At 35.7% G+C, this 18,767-nt stretch overlaps 1 protein-coding gene and 1 pseudogene across 1 annotated transcript; one reads left to right on the forward strand and one right to left on the reverse strand.

Annotated features, from left to right (window-relative positions):
• On the reverse strand, window positions 4,844-6,082 carry LOC109232759 (annotated as a pseudogene).
• On the forward strand, window positions 6,731-7,646 carry LOC109232151 (uncharacterized N-acetyltransferase p20-like). Its single transcript, XM_019397831.1, has one exon. It carries the CDS (start codon window positions 6,827-6,829, stop codon window positions 7,442-7,444), a length of 618 nt encoding a protein of 205 aa, XP_019253376.1. The 5' UTR covers window positions 6,731-6,826; the 3' UTR covers window positions 7,445-7,646.

Consider the following 18,767-nt stretch of genomic DNA (forward strand, 5'->3'; position numbering starts at 1 on the left):
AGTAGGGATGGGGAATAGGGTAGGAAAGGTTGGAAAAAAAGTGTAGGAAAATATTTTCCCTTCTCTTGATAGGGAAAATATTTTCCTCCAATTGGAAAAGAATATTTTACGAAATATTTAAGCCAACCAAACATAGCAAAATTAAAAAATATTTTTCTAAAAGTATTTTTTTTCGTACCAAACACACCCAAAGGGTACTGGAGATAGCTGGATTCTTTAGAGGAGTTCTGAGATATATGGTGATGTTCAGCCTTCTAGCTACAGATCTCCTCTAGCTTAGTAACTTCAAGTTCCAACTACTTGAAAGGAATTAAAGTTATATACACCAATATCAGTTAATTTAAGTACTGGCCATAGCAGGTTATTACTCTACTTAGCATTTTTGGTTACCATATTGGACTTGCTAATGAAGGATTATCTATTGTTTTAGGTCAATTTAACGTGACAACAAAGAAAATTTATATGCTATCAGTTCGTAGTGTTGGGATATACTATTAACCATGCGGTTTAGACATAGTATTATATTTTGTTCTTTATGAAACAATTGTTTATTTAATTTATTCGATTCAATAAAGCACTATTTTAAATAGATCATTTGTAACATGTGTGTCCTTTTAATTATGTAGTAGATAATTTAGTGTATGGAGTCTTAGCTCATGCACAGAAGATTAAATTGTTGGTTCTCATAATTAATAAACTATGTTCACAATCGAAGATATTATCGGACAAAATATCTTGATGATTGTAGCACAAGATTATTGTATAATTTGTCTTGATTATGGGAGTAGGTTTACTCCAACTTCTTGTGCTAGTATACTCAGTGTATATTGAACGGACCAAGTAGAGAAAAGATGTTTTTGTACTGAATACATATAAAACATTTTCTCTAATTCATTAATTGAGCTTATACTCCTAATCATGATATAATTGTTATGATCGATGTAATTTGTTTATTGTTTTGATTTATCAAAAGGTACGACTCTATTTAGAGTTAGTATATGCCTAATAAATTGGACAATAACAAATAACATTTGTGAATAATGATTAGTTGATAGAATCCATGACTTGGTTTTGGGTTTGATGATACCCCTTTATATAAGCTTATAAGTTTTCATGTGAAAACCCGGCCGGTGGATTTTGTATCCGTCACATGAGATGGTTTAAGCGAAATTATAAAGGATTTAATTAGTTAATTGAATTAAATTTTCAGTGATTTAATTTAATTAACTGGTATTTGAAATCTTAACATGGGGAGTTAAAATAAGTGTTAATGAATATTCGAAATTCATATTGAGGAGTTCAATTGCAGTTTTTAAGTGGAATAAATTGCAATTAATTATAGTAGGATCTACTTCTTGCCTACTTCGAATTAGTACTATAATTAGTAGCCTCTTATTATTTCTGTGGTCCCTGCTATACCTAGTAATAACCTGGACAAACTTGGGTAAAAAGTAGCTTGGGAGAAAAGTTACCTTTTTGAGTTGGAGTAGGATTCTACTTATGGAATCCTACTCCACACGTTTTTGAGCCTATTTTTAGGGCTTAATTTCGTGTATAAAAAGGAGACAGGTTTCTCTTATTAACTACCCTAGAGTTGTATTGTTCTTGCCCACCCAAAAGCAAAAGTGTTCAAGGTTTTACTAGGCATATAGCAGAAGACTACAGCCCTGGATTCTTGCTACTTGGAGAATTTGTGCAATTATTTCAAGAGGTTAGTGTTCCTGATCTCGTTATTATTGCGTTGTCTAGTTTACATGTAATTGATGCCTGATTGTATGCTTGATTCCCTGCGCATGTTCTAACAATTGGTATCAGACGCCGTCTTACATCTAACTAGATAATGTAATACAGCATACATAGAAAAAAATTAAAATGTGTTATTCAATGATACATGTTTCGGATAATTATTCTATGTTAAAAACATGAATATTTTATATGATATTCTGTAATTTTGGATTAATATACAGATTTTTTGGATTAATCCTGTCAAAACACGTTTTCTGAAATCACGTCTTGTATCGCCGCGGTCCGGGCGTAACCGCGGTAGGACCGCAGTAGAACACTGCCTCTGATTCTTAAGGTCACTCTAACCGCGGTCCTGGCGTAACCTTGGTAGGACCGCGGCAGTACATGCCACCTTCAGTGCCAAAAAATTGCAAAACACGCGATTTTAGGTCCTAAACCCTAAATTAAACGGGTTTTACAGTAATATAATGAATTTATATGTTGACATAGGTCTTCTTCCACATCGGATAAATTCATTATAGATGATTACTGTGTTCTTCTTTAGCCTCTAGTTATTTCATTACTTGTATTAACTCACCAACTGAGTTACATGTTGATTGAATGAAACTAGAGTTTTATTAAAAGTGATATTTACCTATCTTAAATTAACAGTTTACTCTCCATCTGAGTTGGTCCTGTTTAAATTTTTGGGGTTAATATCTGACATCACTCATGTATTTTGCATGAATAGTTAAGTTTCCCTAACGAATCTAACTGATCACTGAGCATGGTTATATGTGTAATGTGTAATTTTGAATTTAATCATTCTTAATATATAACTAATGATCTATTTAATGTGAATATCTCCCAGATTAACCATGTCTTCATTCAACCCACTTACCTCAATTTTGAACCAAAACAAGCTAGAAGGACCAAATTATGTTGACTGGAAAAGGAACCTTGATATTGTCCTAACTGCTGAATGTTACAAATTTGTAATCTCTGAGGAGTGCCCAGAAAAACCTGAAAATGCTACGGATGATCAGGTTAAGGCCTATGACAAATGGGTTAAGGCTGATGAGATGGCGCGATGTTACATTCTTGCCTCTATGGCGAATGTTTTGCAACATCAGCATCAGTCCATGGGGTCTGCTTATGATATGCTCGAAAGTCTCAAAGAGATGTTCGGTGAGCAAAATCGCGCAGCTAAGCAAACAGCCATGAAAGCCCTTTTGAACACGAAAATGGCTGAAGGATCATCGGTCAGGGACCATGTTCTAAAGATGATGAGTCTTCTGAATGAACTGGAGGTCCTCGGAGCTGTGATTGATAAGGAGTCTCAAGTTGAGATGGTCCTGCAGACTCTGCCTGACAGCTTTCAACAGTTTCGCTTGAACTATAATATGAACAAAATGGATTTGTCACTAGTGAAATTGTTGAATGAGCTCCAAGCGGCAGAATCTATTATCAAACAACAAGCTCCAGTTGTGGCACTAAATGTTGAGAAACCTTCAATTTCTAAGTTGAAAGGCAATAAGAAAAATAAGAAGGCTCAAAAGGTTCTGGCACCTAGTGGTGCGGCTAGTGTGAACAAGCCCAAAGGCAAGTGCTATCATTGCAAGCAACCCGGGCATCACAAGAAGCAATGCCCCGCCTATCTGGCAAAGTTAAATAAGCAAGGTAATTCAAATTTAAATATCGTTAAAACTTGTTTAGCGGCTGTTTCTACCATGTTTTGGTGTGTAGATTCGGGAGCCACTAATCACATCTGCAATTCTTTGCAGGGGTTTCAGGAAACACGGCGGCTAAGTGAGAATGAAGTTTGCGTTTATCAAGCCAATGGCGAGCCAGCACCAGCTTTAGCTTTAGGAGATATCAGTGTTTCGTTTAGTAGTGATAGAGTTTTAGTTTTAAAAGATGTTCTCTATGTACCTTCCACTAGAAGGAATTTGATTTCGGTTTCGAAAATAATGGATGCTGGTTATAATGTTTATTTTGCTAATAACTCTGCTGTTATTAAGTTTCATAGAAGTTTTATCTACAAAGCTGCTAGAGTACATGACCTTTTTGTTCTTGATATATCTCCCCCTGTGCTACAACAACCAAAAGAACTAAATAACATTAATCTACCACATAAAAGAAAACGTATTTCTGAATTGAGTCAGACTTATTTATGGCACTTACGTCTAGGCCATATAAATCTAAATAGGATTTCGAGATTGGTCTCTGATGGACCTTTGAGTTCATTGAAAGTGGAATCACTACCAACATGCGAATCCTGTTTAGAAGGTAAAATGACCAAGAGACATTTTCCCTCAAAAGGGAATAGAGCCAGTGATAAGCTAGAATTAATTCACTCTGATTTGTGTGGTCCTATGAATATACAAGCAAGAGGTGGTTTTGAGTATTTTGTGACTTTCACAGATGATTACTCAAAATATGGATATATTTATCTGTTGTCATATTGAGGAGTTCAATTGCAGTTTTTTAGTGGAATAAATTACAATTAATTATAGTAGGATCTAATTCTTGCCTACTTCGAATTAGTACTATAATTAGTAGCCTCTTATTATTTCTGTGGTTCCTGCTATACCTAGTAATAACCTGGACAAACTTGGGTAAAAAGTAGCTTGGGAGAAAAGTTACCTTTTTGAGTTGGAGTAGGATTCTACTTATGGAATCCTACTCCACACGTTTTTGAGCCTATTTTTAGGGCTTAATTTCGTGTATAAAAAGGAGACAGGTTTCTCCTATTAACTACCCTAGAGTTGTATTGTTCTTGCCCACCCAAAAGCAAAAGTGTTCAAGGTTTACTAGGCATATTAGCAGAAGACTACAGCCCTGGATTCTTGCTGCTTGAAGAATTTGTGCAACTATTTCAAGAGGTTAGTGTTCCTGATCTCGTTATTATTGCGTTGTCTAGTTTACATGTAATTGATGCCTGATTGTATGCTTGCTTCCGCTGCGCATGTTCTAACACGTAGAACTTAAAGTCTCACCTAAATTATTCATCTTTTCACCTCAACTCTGTTGATTACATATAGCCAAAGCGTGCAATTTTTTGCTACCTAATTTTAATGATTTTCCCCATGGGAATAGCAATGTTAAAGTGTCCATATTCAGAGTGAATGAAAATTTAATAACAAGCAGCCTCAAATGATGCAGTACAAAATATAGTAATTTTGAAGATTATAAGAAGCAACACTTTTGTCTATAGTTTTCAAGGAATTCCATCAGTTGATAAGAAGCTATATATGAACATATCTCTAATTTCACCTTTGTTGAAACCATACTTCCTGAGAAAGCCCTCTTTCTTGAAACCAACCTTTTGTAGCACCCTTTGAGATCCTACATTTTCAGGCTCCACCAAGGCTTCTAGCCTCACCAAATAGGGAAAATCTTTGAACACAATAGGGATAGCCATCTTTATTGCCATAGTAACAATTCCTTGTCCCCAATAATCAGAACCAATGGCATAGCCAATGCGAGCTTTGTGCCTTTCACTCCCGAATTCTGGCCTATCTGATATGTAACCTATGGAACGGTCATCTAAGCAAATGGACCGACGCCATGGATGTGGAATAGCAACTTCTTGGATATATTTTGATGCTGCTTCAATGGAGGTGATTTTGTGCCATCTTAGATGAGAGGTTACTTAATCGTCGCTAGCCCATATCAAGAGGTCATCAGCATCAGAAAGTTTGAATGGCCTGAGTGATATTCTTGAGGAATCCATTTCTACTTCTAGCTTATGATGTCCTTTGTTGACGGTGTTATTGGATTTGTAAGTCTTAGTTGAGTGAGTGTTGGACCATATCAGAAGGCATGTTATCCTGTGGAAAAGTATGAGCCACCACTCTTTTGTAAATGTCAATAATGTGAAAATGTGGAAAACTACAAATATGGCTGCATGGTTTATTGGAAACCAGATCTTGACTAAAATTTCCATGCTGGAATTTAGAATATGGATTAATTATATAGAATATGTTTTTAGACTAGAATATGGCTGGATTTTAGAAAATAGCGTTTTTCCCTTTTTAACTTTGTAAATAAGCTAAAAGTAGAGAACGTGATGACACGAGAAGCACTATATCTTACTTTGTATGCTTTTCTTTTCTTGCACTAAAGCTCATAGGGATTTGTTGCTTTTCCTAATGGCTTAGCTTTTGTCTTTAGTGTTCACAATTTTCAGTTCGACAAATCAAGTAGAGAGAGCGCTCATATTTTATGCTTTAGACTATGTGGAAATTTGAACATGTTGTGTGTTACTTCTGATACCACTTGAAAGAAAGAAGAGAAAAAAGGCTCTAAAAAAGTTACCCTCCTAGCTTTTGAAGGGGGCTGTGTAAAGATTTACTAAAACTATTTGAAGAACATATAAGTTTAAATACTTTAAAACATCATGAAATTATTGGTATGTAATTGATATTGAACTGAAAATAACCTCACACTTCATTTAGTACACTTAGGATGAATTTTCCAAGAAAAGTTGGAAAGTAGTCAAGTGAGGCGGCTGCAGGAAGTTTTGGTCTTTTTTTTTGGTCCGCACATGACCCATGATAGCTCCATTCCTTGGTCATCAAGTCATAAAAAGAGTAAATACACGGTTTCAAGACCAAATTAAGGAGGATCCTTAGTTGACTCTATTAATTTACGCGTTCAATTTAATAGTCTGTTTGGCCAAGCTTCTTTTGAGGCAAAAGTACTTTTTTTTGGTCAAAAGTGTTATTTTTTTAAAATTTGTGTTTGGCCAAACTTTTGAAAGGAAAAAATGTGCTTTTGGGAGAAGCAGAAGCAGTTTTGGAGAATCAGAAAAAAGTAGCTTCTTTCCAAAAGCACTTTTAAAAAAACTACACATAGAAGCGGTTTTTTAAAACATGGCAAACACTAATTGTTGTCCAGAACTAAAAAACACTTTTGAGAAAAAACGCTTCTCAAAATAATTAAGCTGATTTTTGCCTTGACCAAACGGGCTATAAGTCCAAGAGGAATGTTATAAAAGGCCATGATGTTTCAATAATCTAAAACTAAACATTCTATAACATTTGTAAACAAGAAACTTGGGCGCTTTTTTGCTTCAGAAAAATTTCATTTTGCGGATATGGAATGTGATTCATCCTGTGATCTTACTCATCTTAGTGAAGAGTTGACAGTGAAAATAGAAGAGAAATTGAAGTTGAGTCACAAAGAAGATGGTAATTCAGATATTACTCTCCGTCCATTGGACCTCACCGATGTTGATGATTTTATGGAATGGTTTGCGGATGATAACGTTAGTAAGTTCTGTTCTTGGGACACTTTCACATCCAAAGAAGATGCCATGAATTATGTCACTGATGTTGCCATACCACATCCATGGTTTCAGGCAATTTGTTTAAATGGAAAACCAGTTGGTTCTATTTCTGTATCTCCATTTCATGGAACTGATAGGTGCAGGGGTGAACTTGGATATGTGTTAGCATCAAAATATTGGGGCAAAGGTATTGCCACAAAGGCGGTGAAGATGGCGGCCGCCGCTATATTCATCGAGTGGCCACATTTGGAGAGGCTTGAAGCTGTGGTGGATGTTGAAAATCCAGGATCACAGAGGGTGTTGGAAAAGGCTGGTTTTACAAAGGAAGGTGTTTTGAGAAAGTATTATCTTCTTAAGGGGAGACCAAGAGATATTGTTATGTTTAGTCTTTTATCCACTGATCCTCAAGTCAACTACTTTATGTAATAGGTTGGAAAATCTTTACTTAATTGGTGTCACCAAAAGGTCATCAGCATCAGAAAGTTTGAATGGCCTGAGAAATATGAGCCACTACTCTGTAAAAAACTTTGATTGTTTATATTTTAAAAGGGACATGTAAAAAAGATGAATCCACTTGATATAATAATGAATCAAGCTTAGCGGTCAAGAGGGCCAATTTCGAAGAGAAGATTGTTCGGATCGAAATTATATGGTGCATGCGTAAGCTAATAGTTCTAAATCTTGAATGACGATAAATCAGACACAAAAAAAAATATACTAAACTAGGCATAACAATTTATTATGATTTGGTCAATCGACCTATATATATATATATATATATGATCTACCACTAATATAAAAAGAGAATAAATTTTTGAGAATAATCTCCCCAAAATATGATTCTAGTAAAGACTACATTTGTGGAGGTTGTTTTGTTGTTATTGTGAGAAGAAAACATCAATTTATAGAAGTACAAATTTCTCCTCCAAGAAAAGCGTAAGGCACATGAAAGATATTTATTGCTTTTTAGCCCTTTAGGAGTCTTTTTCCCTTTGTTCAAGGATGCTAATAAATTAAAAATTCAGGCAAAAATCCTTTGTGTACTTTTAATTTTCAGAAGTGTCGCAGGGAAATACTTATGTGCACTGGCTATTTATACCAAATAATTCAACTTACCATAATTAATTGATTTAATAAAGTAAAAATAATTAATGATCACAATTAAGTGGTAGAACTCTATCTGCATATAGGACAGTTCCTCGGCAAGGGTCAAGGAGCAGCTGACCTCTCTTTTTGACACCATGATGACCGTGAGTGTACTGTGTCGGGTTATTAGCTTCATTTCATTTATCATTTATGCTTAATCAGTTCGATTTATTATTTGAGTCGTAACAATTTATGTTATATTGCTTCTAGGTTATTAACTTTTATAAGTTATTCTTCGTTTCAATTTTTGTAATGATGTTATTGATTGGATATGTATTTTAAGAGATTAATGAACGAAGACTTTTAAAATTGATGATCTAAACAAAATATAAATTTTAGAGAAGAGTCAAAATTGTCCCTAACCTATTCGCTTTGGTTTAAAAATATCATTTGTCCGCATATTTTGATAAAACTGCCCCTACCATAAATAATGTGGCACATATATGCCCTTATCTCTAACAGGCCTTCTGGAAATACAAAAATATTTTATTAAATATGACGTGGCCATTTTTTATTTGCCATTAATTAAAACCCACCACAATTCATATTTCATCCCCACCCATGACCCATGTTTACCGACCCGACCCATCAGAAACCCTTTTAGCCCCTCAAAACACCTAATTCCTGTTCATTCTAAATCCACATTCAATCCAAATCCTTTTGTCCTAAATATGAAACATATCCTGCAGCTATTTTTTTTCAAATGTTTCATTTTGTACATTTAATTTTATCTTCTTAAAGCACTCCATCTCACCGTCCTTCAATCAAATTCAGATTACAAAGTTATTCCTTACAGATGTAAAGGAACTTTAAGGAATGAGATTCTAGATTAATAAAATATTGTTGGATCTTTGTTTTGGTGAAAGACTTGAAGGCATTAGGTCTGGGAAGAGTATTTTCGTCAAGCAGAAGAGTAAAAATTGAAAGTAGTACGCATCCCATATTAAGAACACATCATAGAAACACAGCACTTCAATATCATTGGAGAAAAATCAAGACGCTTGAAAGAGAATATAGCCTCACTACACATAGATCAAAGGAAACCATTGTATGCCCCACATGATTTTATCGAAGCTAAATGTTTTAGGTTTAAATTCTAACCAAATACACCATGAACGTACAAGAAAGAACCACTTGATAGAATGTTCCATTTCTGTGTTCGATCAAGATCCCACACTATAAAAAAAAAAAAAGGTAAATTGCGGAAGTTTATTTGCGGAGGGTATAAGTAACCTCCGGAATTTACTTAATTTTGCGGTAATTTATTATCCCCATAAAATTATACAATTTACAGGGGTTATGAATTTCCGCAACCTTAAAATAATAGCGCGTAATTTATTTTGCACTCCCTCCTTTTTTCCCCAACTTTTTCAATCTAGAAACTTACGTCTTTCACAGATACTTCATAGACTCTCTCTGTCGGAACTCTTTGAATTGAAATTCTCTCTGCAATATTTAGGGATTGTGCAAGCGTGAAGAAAGAGGAAGTTCTATTCATCAAAGAAATCTTACAAGTTTCACAGTGGAAAGAATCAAATAATAGCCAAACAAACCACTTACTATCAAACACAAAGGTTATTCCCGGTTCTTCCTATTTATATCTTGGTTTTGGATTCATTATTAATTTATGTTAGATGCTTTTGGATTTAGCCACTAAATCCTCTCGCTTACCATTTTACCCATTTGATGAAACCTAGCAATTTGTTACTCTCACACTCAACAAGTAACAGAAAGATGAACTTTTAGCTGATGAAAAAAAGAAGAGAAGAAGAGAAGAAGAAGGAAGAAAGAAGAGAGAATTAGGAGAGGAAATTTAGATAGATTTCATTCATAGCTAATCATTGGAATACAGGGAATATATAACAACTACTCTGCCATTTCTGTTGCCTAGGGATCCGTAAATACTGCCAACTGGCAGTGTAGGACAGCAATCCTGTAACTCACTAATAGGACTAAAAAGGATTGGAATTTAAATTACATAGGACTAAATTGGTATAATTAAAACTATGGGACTAATATGACAACTATTATCAACTATATTAACTACCAACAATGTAACAAACCATGCCCCTTATAGAACCTTGTCCTCAAAGTTCGAAATTTAGAAACTGGGATTTGATGAAGCCATAATCTTCCCAAGTAGCCTTTTCCGGAAGTAAGTTGGACCATTGTATCAAAACTTGTGTCACTGCTTTATTCCCTCACTTGACCATTCTCCTTCCTAACACAGCAACTGGTTCAGTCATAGGAGCTCAATCAGGTGAGCACACAGGAGGATCAACACATGCAACTATATTAGTGTCTATCTTCTTCTTGAGATGTGAAACATGAAAAATTGGATGAATTTTTGCTGATGGAGGAAGTTGTAACTCATAAGCAGCATTGCCAATCCTTTTGAGGACTTGATAAGGACCATAGAACTTAGAAGAAAGCTTAAGGCTTTTCCGGATAGCAACAGAGGACTGCCTATAAGGCTGTAGCTTAAGATAGACCCAATCCCCTACTAAAAATTCTCGATCAGTCTTGTGCTTATCTGCTTGTTGTTTCATCCTATTCTGAGCTTTTCTGAGGCTTTCCTGCAGTACCTTAGCCATCACTTGCCTTTCCTTTAACCACTAATCTATAGAATCCACTTTACCTTGAGCCACTAATTCAAATGTCAGCTGAGGAGGTTCATAACCATAGATAACCTGGAATGGAGTCATTTGTAATGCATGATGGAATGAGGTGTTGTACCAGAATTCAGCTAGGGAAAGCCATTGGTTCCATGCCTTTGGTTTATGACTTGTTATGCATCTGAGATATGTTTCTAAGCACCTGTTTAACCTCTCTGATTGACCATCTGTTTGAGGATGGTAAGCTGAACTCATGTGCAGCTCAACCTTCAATAACATGAAAAGTTCCCTCCAAAACAGGCTGGTGAACATTTATCTCTGTCAGATACTATGCTTTGAGGAAGGCCATGTAACTTATACACTTGATCTAGGAAAGCCTTTGCAACTTGAGCTGCATTGAAAGGATGAAGAAGTGGAATGAAATGTGCATACTTACTGAACCTATCAATCACCACTAGGATAGTGTCTTTCCCTTCTGATTTTGGAAGTCCTTCAATAAAATCCGTAGAAATGTGCTTCCAAGAATGTTCTAGAATGGGCAAGGGTTGCAGCAATCCCGGGGGTGCAATGTTTTCAGTTTTGTTTCTTTGGCAAACATCACATTCTTGGATGACCTTCTGAATGTCTGTTTGCATAGATGGACAATAGAAAAGTGACCTCAACCTTCTGTAAGTGGCTAACACTCCAGAATGACCTCCTAGTGCTGAGGAATGGTTTTAACCAACTGTTGTCTCATATTCCCATGACTTCCTATCCATAACTTGCCCAAATGTCTTAGTAGCCCATTCACCACTTGGTTTGTAGCACTTTCATTGGGATTATGATTAAGGTCAGAAATGAGTTGAGTTGCTTCCTCATCTCCCTGATAACTTTCCAACACTTCTTGATCCCAAGTTGGTCTGATGCTGGTGATAGCATTACAATGTCCTGGGATTTTCCTTGATAAGGCATCAACTGCTGAATTCTCACTCCCTTTCCTATACTGAATATCAAAGTTTAGCCCCAGTAACTTAGTTAACCCTTTATGTTGTAGCACAGTAGAGATTCTCTGATCCTTTAGGAATTTGAGGCTGAAATGGTCAGTCTTGACTATGAAAAAATTCTGCTGCAAGTAATGCCTCCACTTGTCCACAGCTAGTGTTAAGGCCAGTAATTCCTTCTCATAAGTTGATAGTCCTTGATGTTTAGGATTAAGAGCCTGACTCAGGTAAGTTATGGGATGATGCTCTTGCATGAGTATGGCTCCAATACCTGAGCCACTAGCATCAACTTCTACAGTGAAGGGCTTAGAGAAATCAGGTAAGGCCAATACAGGATCCTTAACCATTGCCTCTTTAAGCTTTTCAAATGCAGTTGTAGCTTCTTCAGTCCATGTAAAGTTTCCTTTCTTAAGCAGTAAAGTTAATGGCTTACTAATGACTCCATAACCCAATATAAATCTCCTATAGTATCCAGTGAGTCCAAGGAACCCCCTTAATTCCTTAATGTTTGTTGGTGTAGGCTATTGCAGCATTGTCTGAATCTTAGCAGGGTCGGTTTGTACACCATTCCCTGAAACAATGTGGCCAAGGTAGTCCACCTGGGGTTGAGCAAAGGAGCATTTTGATCTCTTAGCATACAGTTGGTTGTGTCTCAACAATTAAAGCACCTTTTCCAAATGCCTCAAGTGACTGCTCAAGTCTGGACTGTAGACTAAGATATCATCAAAAAACACTAAGATGAACTTTCTGTGATGCTCTCCAAATACCTGATGCATCAATTCCTGAAATGTAGCAGGTGCATTAGTCAACCCAAATGGCATGACTTTGAATTACCATAGCCCGTGATGTGTTCTAAAAGCAGTCTTGAACTCATCAGATTCCTTCATCCTCACTTGATTATAACCAGCTCTAAGGTTAATCTTAGAAAACAGGACTAGCCCTTTTAGCTCATCCAATAAGTCCTCCACTACCGGGATGGGATACTTGTTTTTAATTGTCATTGCATTTAACTTTATGTAATCAATACACAATCTCCATGTGGAATCCTTCTTTTTAACTAGGAGAGCTGGTGAAGCAAAGCAAGATTGGCTAGGTACCACAGTCCTAACCTTGAGCATTTATGTGATCATGTGCTCAATTGCATCCTTTTGGTCATGAGAATATATGTATGGTCTTAGGCTGAAAGGGTGAGCATCAGGCATCAAGGTGATGGTGTGGTCACAACTTCTTGTCGGAGGCAAGGCCATGGGTTCTTCAAAGATATCAGCATACTTTTGCAGCAACTCAAGAACTGGTGCAGGTACATCCATTTCTGGAGTTTGTTGGGATAAATCATATAATTGCACTAAACAGCAGCTACTTCCTTGTTGTAATAATTTTGCTGTGTTTTCCTCAACATCAGACCATACCTTAGCACTATCAGTATTGCCCTTAAGTGCGATGATTCTGCCCTCTTTAAGGAAGGTCACACTAAGAGGTCTTGTGTTGAGAATGACTGGAGTGAACTGATCTAATCAATTCATCCCAAGCACCATGTCATAGCCCCCAAGGTGTCACTACAAAAAAAACTGACTTTAGCGACGGACGAATTCCGTAGCTAAATAGTATATTTCCGCCGCTACACCTGTTTAGAGACGGAATAGCGACAGATTTGTGTCCGTCGCTAATTTGCTCGTAGCTAACCCTTTACTAACGAAAAAATTAAATCTGTTCTTAGCGGCGAATTAGCTATCTGTTGCTACTCTTAGCAACAACATATACCCGTTGCAAGTATCATCAATTTTGTCGCCAAATCGATAAGTCATTTCGTCGCCGGATTTAATTGGCGACGAATATTTTCTGTCGCTAATCCGTCGCTAATATTATTGAGACATATTTGCCTTTCTTTTAGCAACGAAAATCTTTTGTCGCAAATCTATCGCACCCTGTAATACTATATTAGTTATAGCTACGAAGAAAATCCGTCGCAAATTATATTTTTCTTATTTTATTTAATAAAAAACATATTGTTCAAGTATATATAAGATACTCTTAATAAATAACTGAAATTCATAGAAATTAATATTCTACAAGATCCAAAATAGATACCAAAATGCAAATGTATAATTAAGATTAAAACATTTACAATACTAAAATAGAGTTCAACCAAAAGTGAAGGTCATCATCAAGACCTGTTAATACCAGCATCTACAATACCAAAATAAAGTTCAAGTAAAAATTGTTAACTACTGAGAGACTGGAGAGTGAAGGTCATCATTAGAAAGCGATGCATGAACCTCGTTAATATTAGTAGGAGGAGGAGGAACTGGAGGTGCCATAACTGATGGGTGATCGGTATGATTATCTTGCACATGTGATGGTGAAGCTATCAATCCTCTTACTCGCTCAGCCAACACAGGAAGCATGTGATCAGTCAGTACAGGAACCATATGATCAGTCAATGTAGGAATCAATGCTTCACTAACTCATCCAAATTTGCCATCGGTGCTGACGAAGGTGCTGCTGATGAAGAAGTATCAGATCCAGAAGAGGCACGAAGATTCGGCCCATAGAAATATTTTGCTTGAGATCCAAGACCATATATTCTTCTCTTCTTTTCCCCTCCCGCGGCTTGATAAAATGCTAAAGATTGATCAATATCATATTGAGTTTGTGTTTGTAGCTGTAATATTTGCTGATATTTTTTCTGTAAATACAATAATAATTAGTGAAATTCATTAATGATGATGATGAACATTAGGGAAAAAGAAACGATAAAAGCATAAATAAGTTAACTATTAAGTAGTTCATTCAAACAAAAGTTTGCAAAAATCACCTTTAGGACTTAAATAGGTGCTAAACAAGTAGTTCAAGTGGGACATTAATGTCATATACAAAGTCAATAAAATTATAGGATTTTGGACTTGTATAAGTCGGGATCGCTCACTAACAGATTTTTCCTCTGGGAGGAAAAGATTTTTCCTCCCAGATTGACCAAATGGCTGGAAACCATCGGTACATAACCCCAACCTCACATTTCTTGGTTCAGCAGCAAAAAAAGAATGAGTTTCATTAAAGTGCTTCCAAGCCTTAGAGTCTGATGGATGATGCATTACCCCCTCCTCTTGTATATATTCATGATGCCATCTCATGTTAGCTGCTGTAGCATGGAATGCATATAATCTCCGCAATCTAGGAATCAAAGGAAAGTAATACATTTTCTTGTAAGGCACCAATTTCCTCTTACGAGAGCTGACACGACGCTTATATCTCTCGTGTCCACAAAATTTACAAGATGTGAGGTCCTCGTCCTCACCCCAATACAACATACATCCTGAATTACAACAATCAATCTTTCAACGGGCAAACCCAAGCTACGCACTAGCTTTTTAGTTTGATAATAGTTATCAAGCACTATGTTATCTTTAGGTAAAGCCTCTTTAAACAGTTGCATCATTTGGTCATAACCCCTCTGTGACAATGAATTCTCCTTTTTAATATTTAACATCCTAGAAACTACTGCAAGTTGAGAGAGAGAAGAACCAAGATACAATTTTGCATCGGCAACCTGTAGCAAATCAAAGAACTTTTGGGATTCAGGATTAGGCTCCTCTTCCATTGAAGGTTCATAAGGATGAGATGACTCAGGTTCAACATTACTATCAGATTGCGAAGCCGAACCCTAGCTAATATTGGGCCCGGCTATGTCAAGAATCATTCTTCGGTATGGATTCTCATATCCAAATGTTGGTTGAGCACCACCATTCAAATTACCACTAGAAGACAACTCATTAGTAAGGCATCTTTCCCCTTGATATATCTAAACAAAATAATTCTCAACAAATCCAAACTGCAAAAAGTGTAATCTAACGGTTTCAACATTCATGTATTTAATGTTGTGACATTTTTTACAACGACATCTAACATTGTCACCACTCATGCGATTTCTTTGAGAACATGCAAACTGGAGAAATTTATCCACACCGGATATGAAACAAGAATTAATACCCCCTCGTCCATCCAACCTCTCATACATCCAACCACGCTCTAGATTCTCCATTTTCCTATTTAATGTTGAAATTAAAAAGACAAGCAGGTATTATTTTTTTTGGTAAGTGATAAAACAAGAATAAAGTAAAGAGAAGATATACTTAACCTTACCAAACACCCAGTACTGCCTTTTTATGCACGAAGGAAAGAAACCAAATACATGGCAGCAAAAAAACTCAAGTAGTTACTTTTATTTTATAACCCATAAATTGTTAAAGAAAAAGAACATCACAGATACATCATGAAGCTAATGTAAGATTAAATAGATCATAAAAACATCAGAATACCACAAATACATCCCTAGTAGTCATTTTATATAAACAATCTCAAATACATCATAACATCACAAATACATCAGAAAGCTAATGTAATCTATGTGAATATTTTTAGATGACTAAAAATTATCTCGCATCCCTAGAAGTCACTATGAAAGATTAACCATTTGTGAAAAAGCTAAAATTCTAAATAATATTGACATTTCATTTTGTGAAAGCGCTAATAAGAACAAGAAAAGAAGGGGGAGAGAGAGAGAGGGCGACAATAAAATATATGTCAAAAAATTAAGATATATCTATAATTTAATAGAAATATACCAATACCTTAAGTAATGCATGAGGAATCTTTGAGATTGTTTCGTTCCTTTTCCTGAAATGAAGCTGAACAAATATAATTTAGTCAGATGCATGCAAAAAAAATACCACAGAGATTTATTTTGCAATATGTAGAACCACAAAGGTACTAATAAATTTATTACAGAGATTATATTCCTGTTTCTAGCTAGTTTAAGAAGACAAAATCTACTAATGTTAAATCCTGCAGCTAGATTTATGATAAATCTAAAGCTCCTAGGGATATTCCTGCAGCTAGTGCTTTGGCGAGCAGGTGAATGCTACTAATGTTGCTTGCCTGCTTGGGATGTCGATCAATCAATTACACTTAAAAAAATGGATGTTGAAGCTGAGCAATTAGGCAAGCATAGGGATATAGAAGCAAATGTGCAGGCTGGAAATCTGTTGCAACAGGAAAAGGAAAAAACTGGACATGAAAGTGTTCAAGTGGCTGAACATTCCAGTAGCATTTCGGCTGGGAAGATTGGTGCATCTACAGCTAGCTTGAATGCCTATAATTTGAGCAACAATGAGGAGAAAAACATGGAGGAAGGATGGACTACAGTATCTTGCAAAAAGACTGCCGCAAATAAAAAACAATTGGTCTAGATAAGGTGTTAGCAATCCTATGTTAAGAAAAGATTCTGTTCTATGTTGTTCTCAGATGCTTTTTTTTTTATTGTTTTCAAGTAAATGCAATTCTTAGTAGGAATAAAAGACAAGAAAAAAATGATATGTGACTACTGGGTGTAACAACAATAACAATTAAGCATAAATCTCAACCTGTTTGGTATGGTAGTATCCCTTGCTTCTAAGGTGTTAGTTTTTAGCTAAGTTAGGTTTGATTCTGGTATATTGTAGATCGTTTGAGAAAATGTATCTTCACATTGTCTCTTTTTAGTACATTCAATCATCATTAATGTCATGCTTAGGCCTGTTATAAACTCAAAATTCTACAAGAAGACAAGAACAAAAAAAAGGAAATTACTTTACAAAAACAACAAACATATACTGTTATAAACTCAAAATTCTTCAAAATCAGAAATAAACTAAAAAAGATTCGATTTTTGACACAGAAATCTCAACCCAAAAAGGAAAAAGAAAGAAAGAAAAAAAACAGGAAGCTACTTTACAGAAACAAACAAGTCTAAACTAGTCAAAAACCTTCAAAATGAAAAATGAAACTACAAAAAGACTCCAAATTAACACAAAAAATGCAACCCGGCAAAAGAAAAACTATTTCACAAAAACAAACAAGTATTAAACTAAAAAACTTCAAAATGAGAAAGGAAACTACAAAAAGATTCAATTTTTACGACAAAAAATGCAACCCGCCAAAAGAAATCAAGAAAGTTAAAAATTCACCAATTATTTGTGAAGAAAATTATAGGATTACTGAAAGTAAGCACAAATCACGAGGGGGTTCTTCTTTAGTGTTTTGTTGGGGGGAGGGGGTGGGGTTGAAGAAAGGAAGAAAAGGAAGAGAAGAGAAGTTGCAGTGGAGACTATGAGTCCACATGCACAAAAGCTTGATTTATCTTAGATCTACCAAAGCCCTAAAAATTTTAATGTAGAAAAATTTCTAATAAACAAAGAAAGAAGCAGAGACAAACCAGTACATTAGAAAAGAGTTGATGTAGCAACGCATCTGGGAAAATTAATGGATGATTAGAGGAGAATAGGGGTAGCAAAATGATTCAAAGAAAATAGTTAACCACCCATATTATCCACTAAAAAATGGGTTGGATAATGATCTTTTTAAAAACGGGTAAAAAATGGATAAGAACCATATTATCCATTTAGAAAATGGATAATCAATGAGTAACCAATGGATAACCAATGGGTCTAACTTTTACATTTGTAAAGCCTCAAATCGGGGGTTCCTCAAGTTAGAGAGACTAAGAATTCTCCAAAGGTGATCATATACAAGAAGTCATGGATAATATGGTAACCCATATTATCCGCCGGTTAACTCATTTTTTATCCGTATTAAATATGTGTCGGGTCGGATAATTGATCCATTTTTTTATTACGCGTTTTCAAACCCGAACCATATCCGACCCGACCCGCCCGTTTGCCACTCCTAGAGGAGAAGAAGGAGAAGAAGAGGCAAAGGGGCTAGTTTCTTAGGGTGTGTTTAGTATGAAGGAAAATATTTTTCGGAAAATGTTTTCCAATTTTCCCATGTTTGGTTGGCTAAATATTTTGGAAAATATTTTCCTTATCAATTCATTTTCCTCCAATTGGAGGAAAATATTTTCCTTATCAAGAGAAGGGAAAACATTTTCAAAAACTCCTTCTCAACCTTCCCCACCCTCACCAACCCACCCCACCCCCTCTCCAAAAATAGGTTTTTTTTTTACATTTCAAT

The sequence above is a fragment of the Nicotiana attenuata genome, chromosome 9 (assembly GCF_001879085.1).
Source record: "Nicotiana attenuata strain UT chromosome 9, NIATTr2, whole genome shotgun sequence".
NCBI lineage: Eukaryota > Viridiplantae > Streptophyta > Magnoliopsida > Solanales > Solanaceae > Nicotiana > Nicotiana attenuata.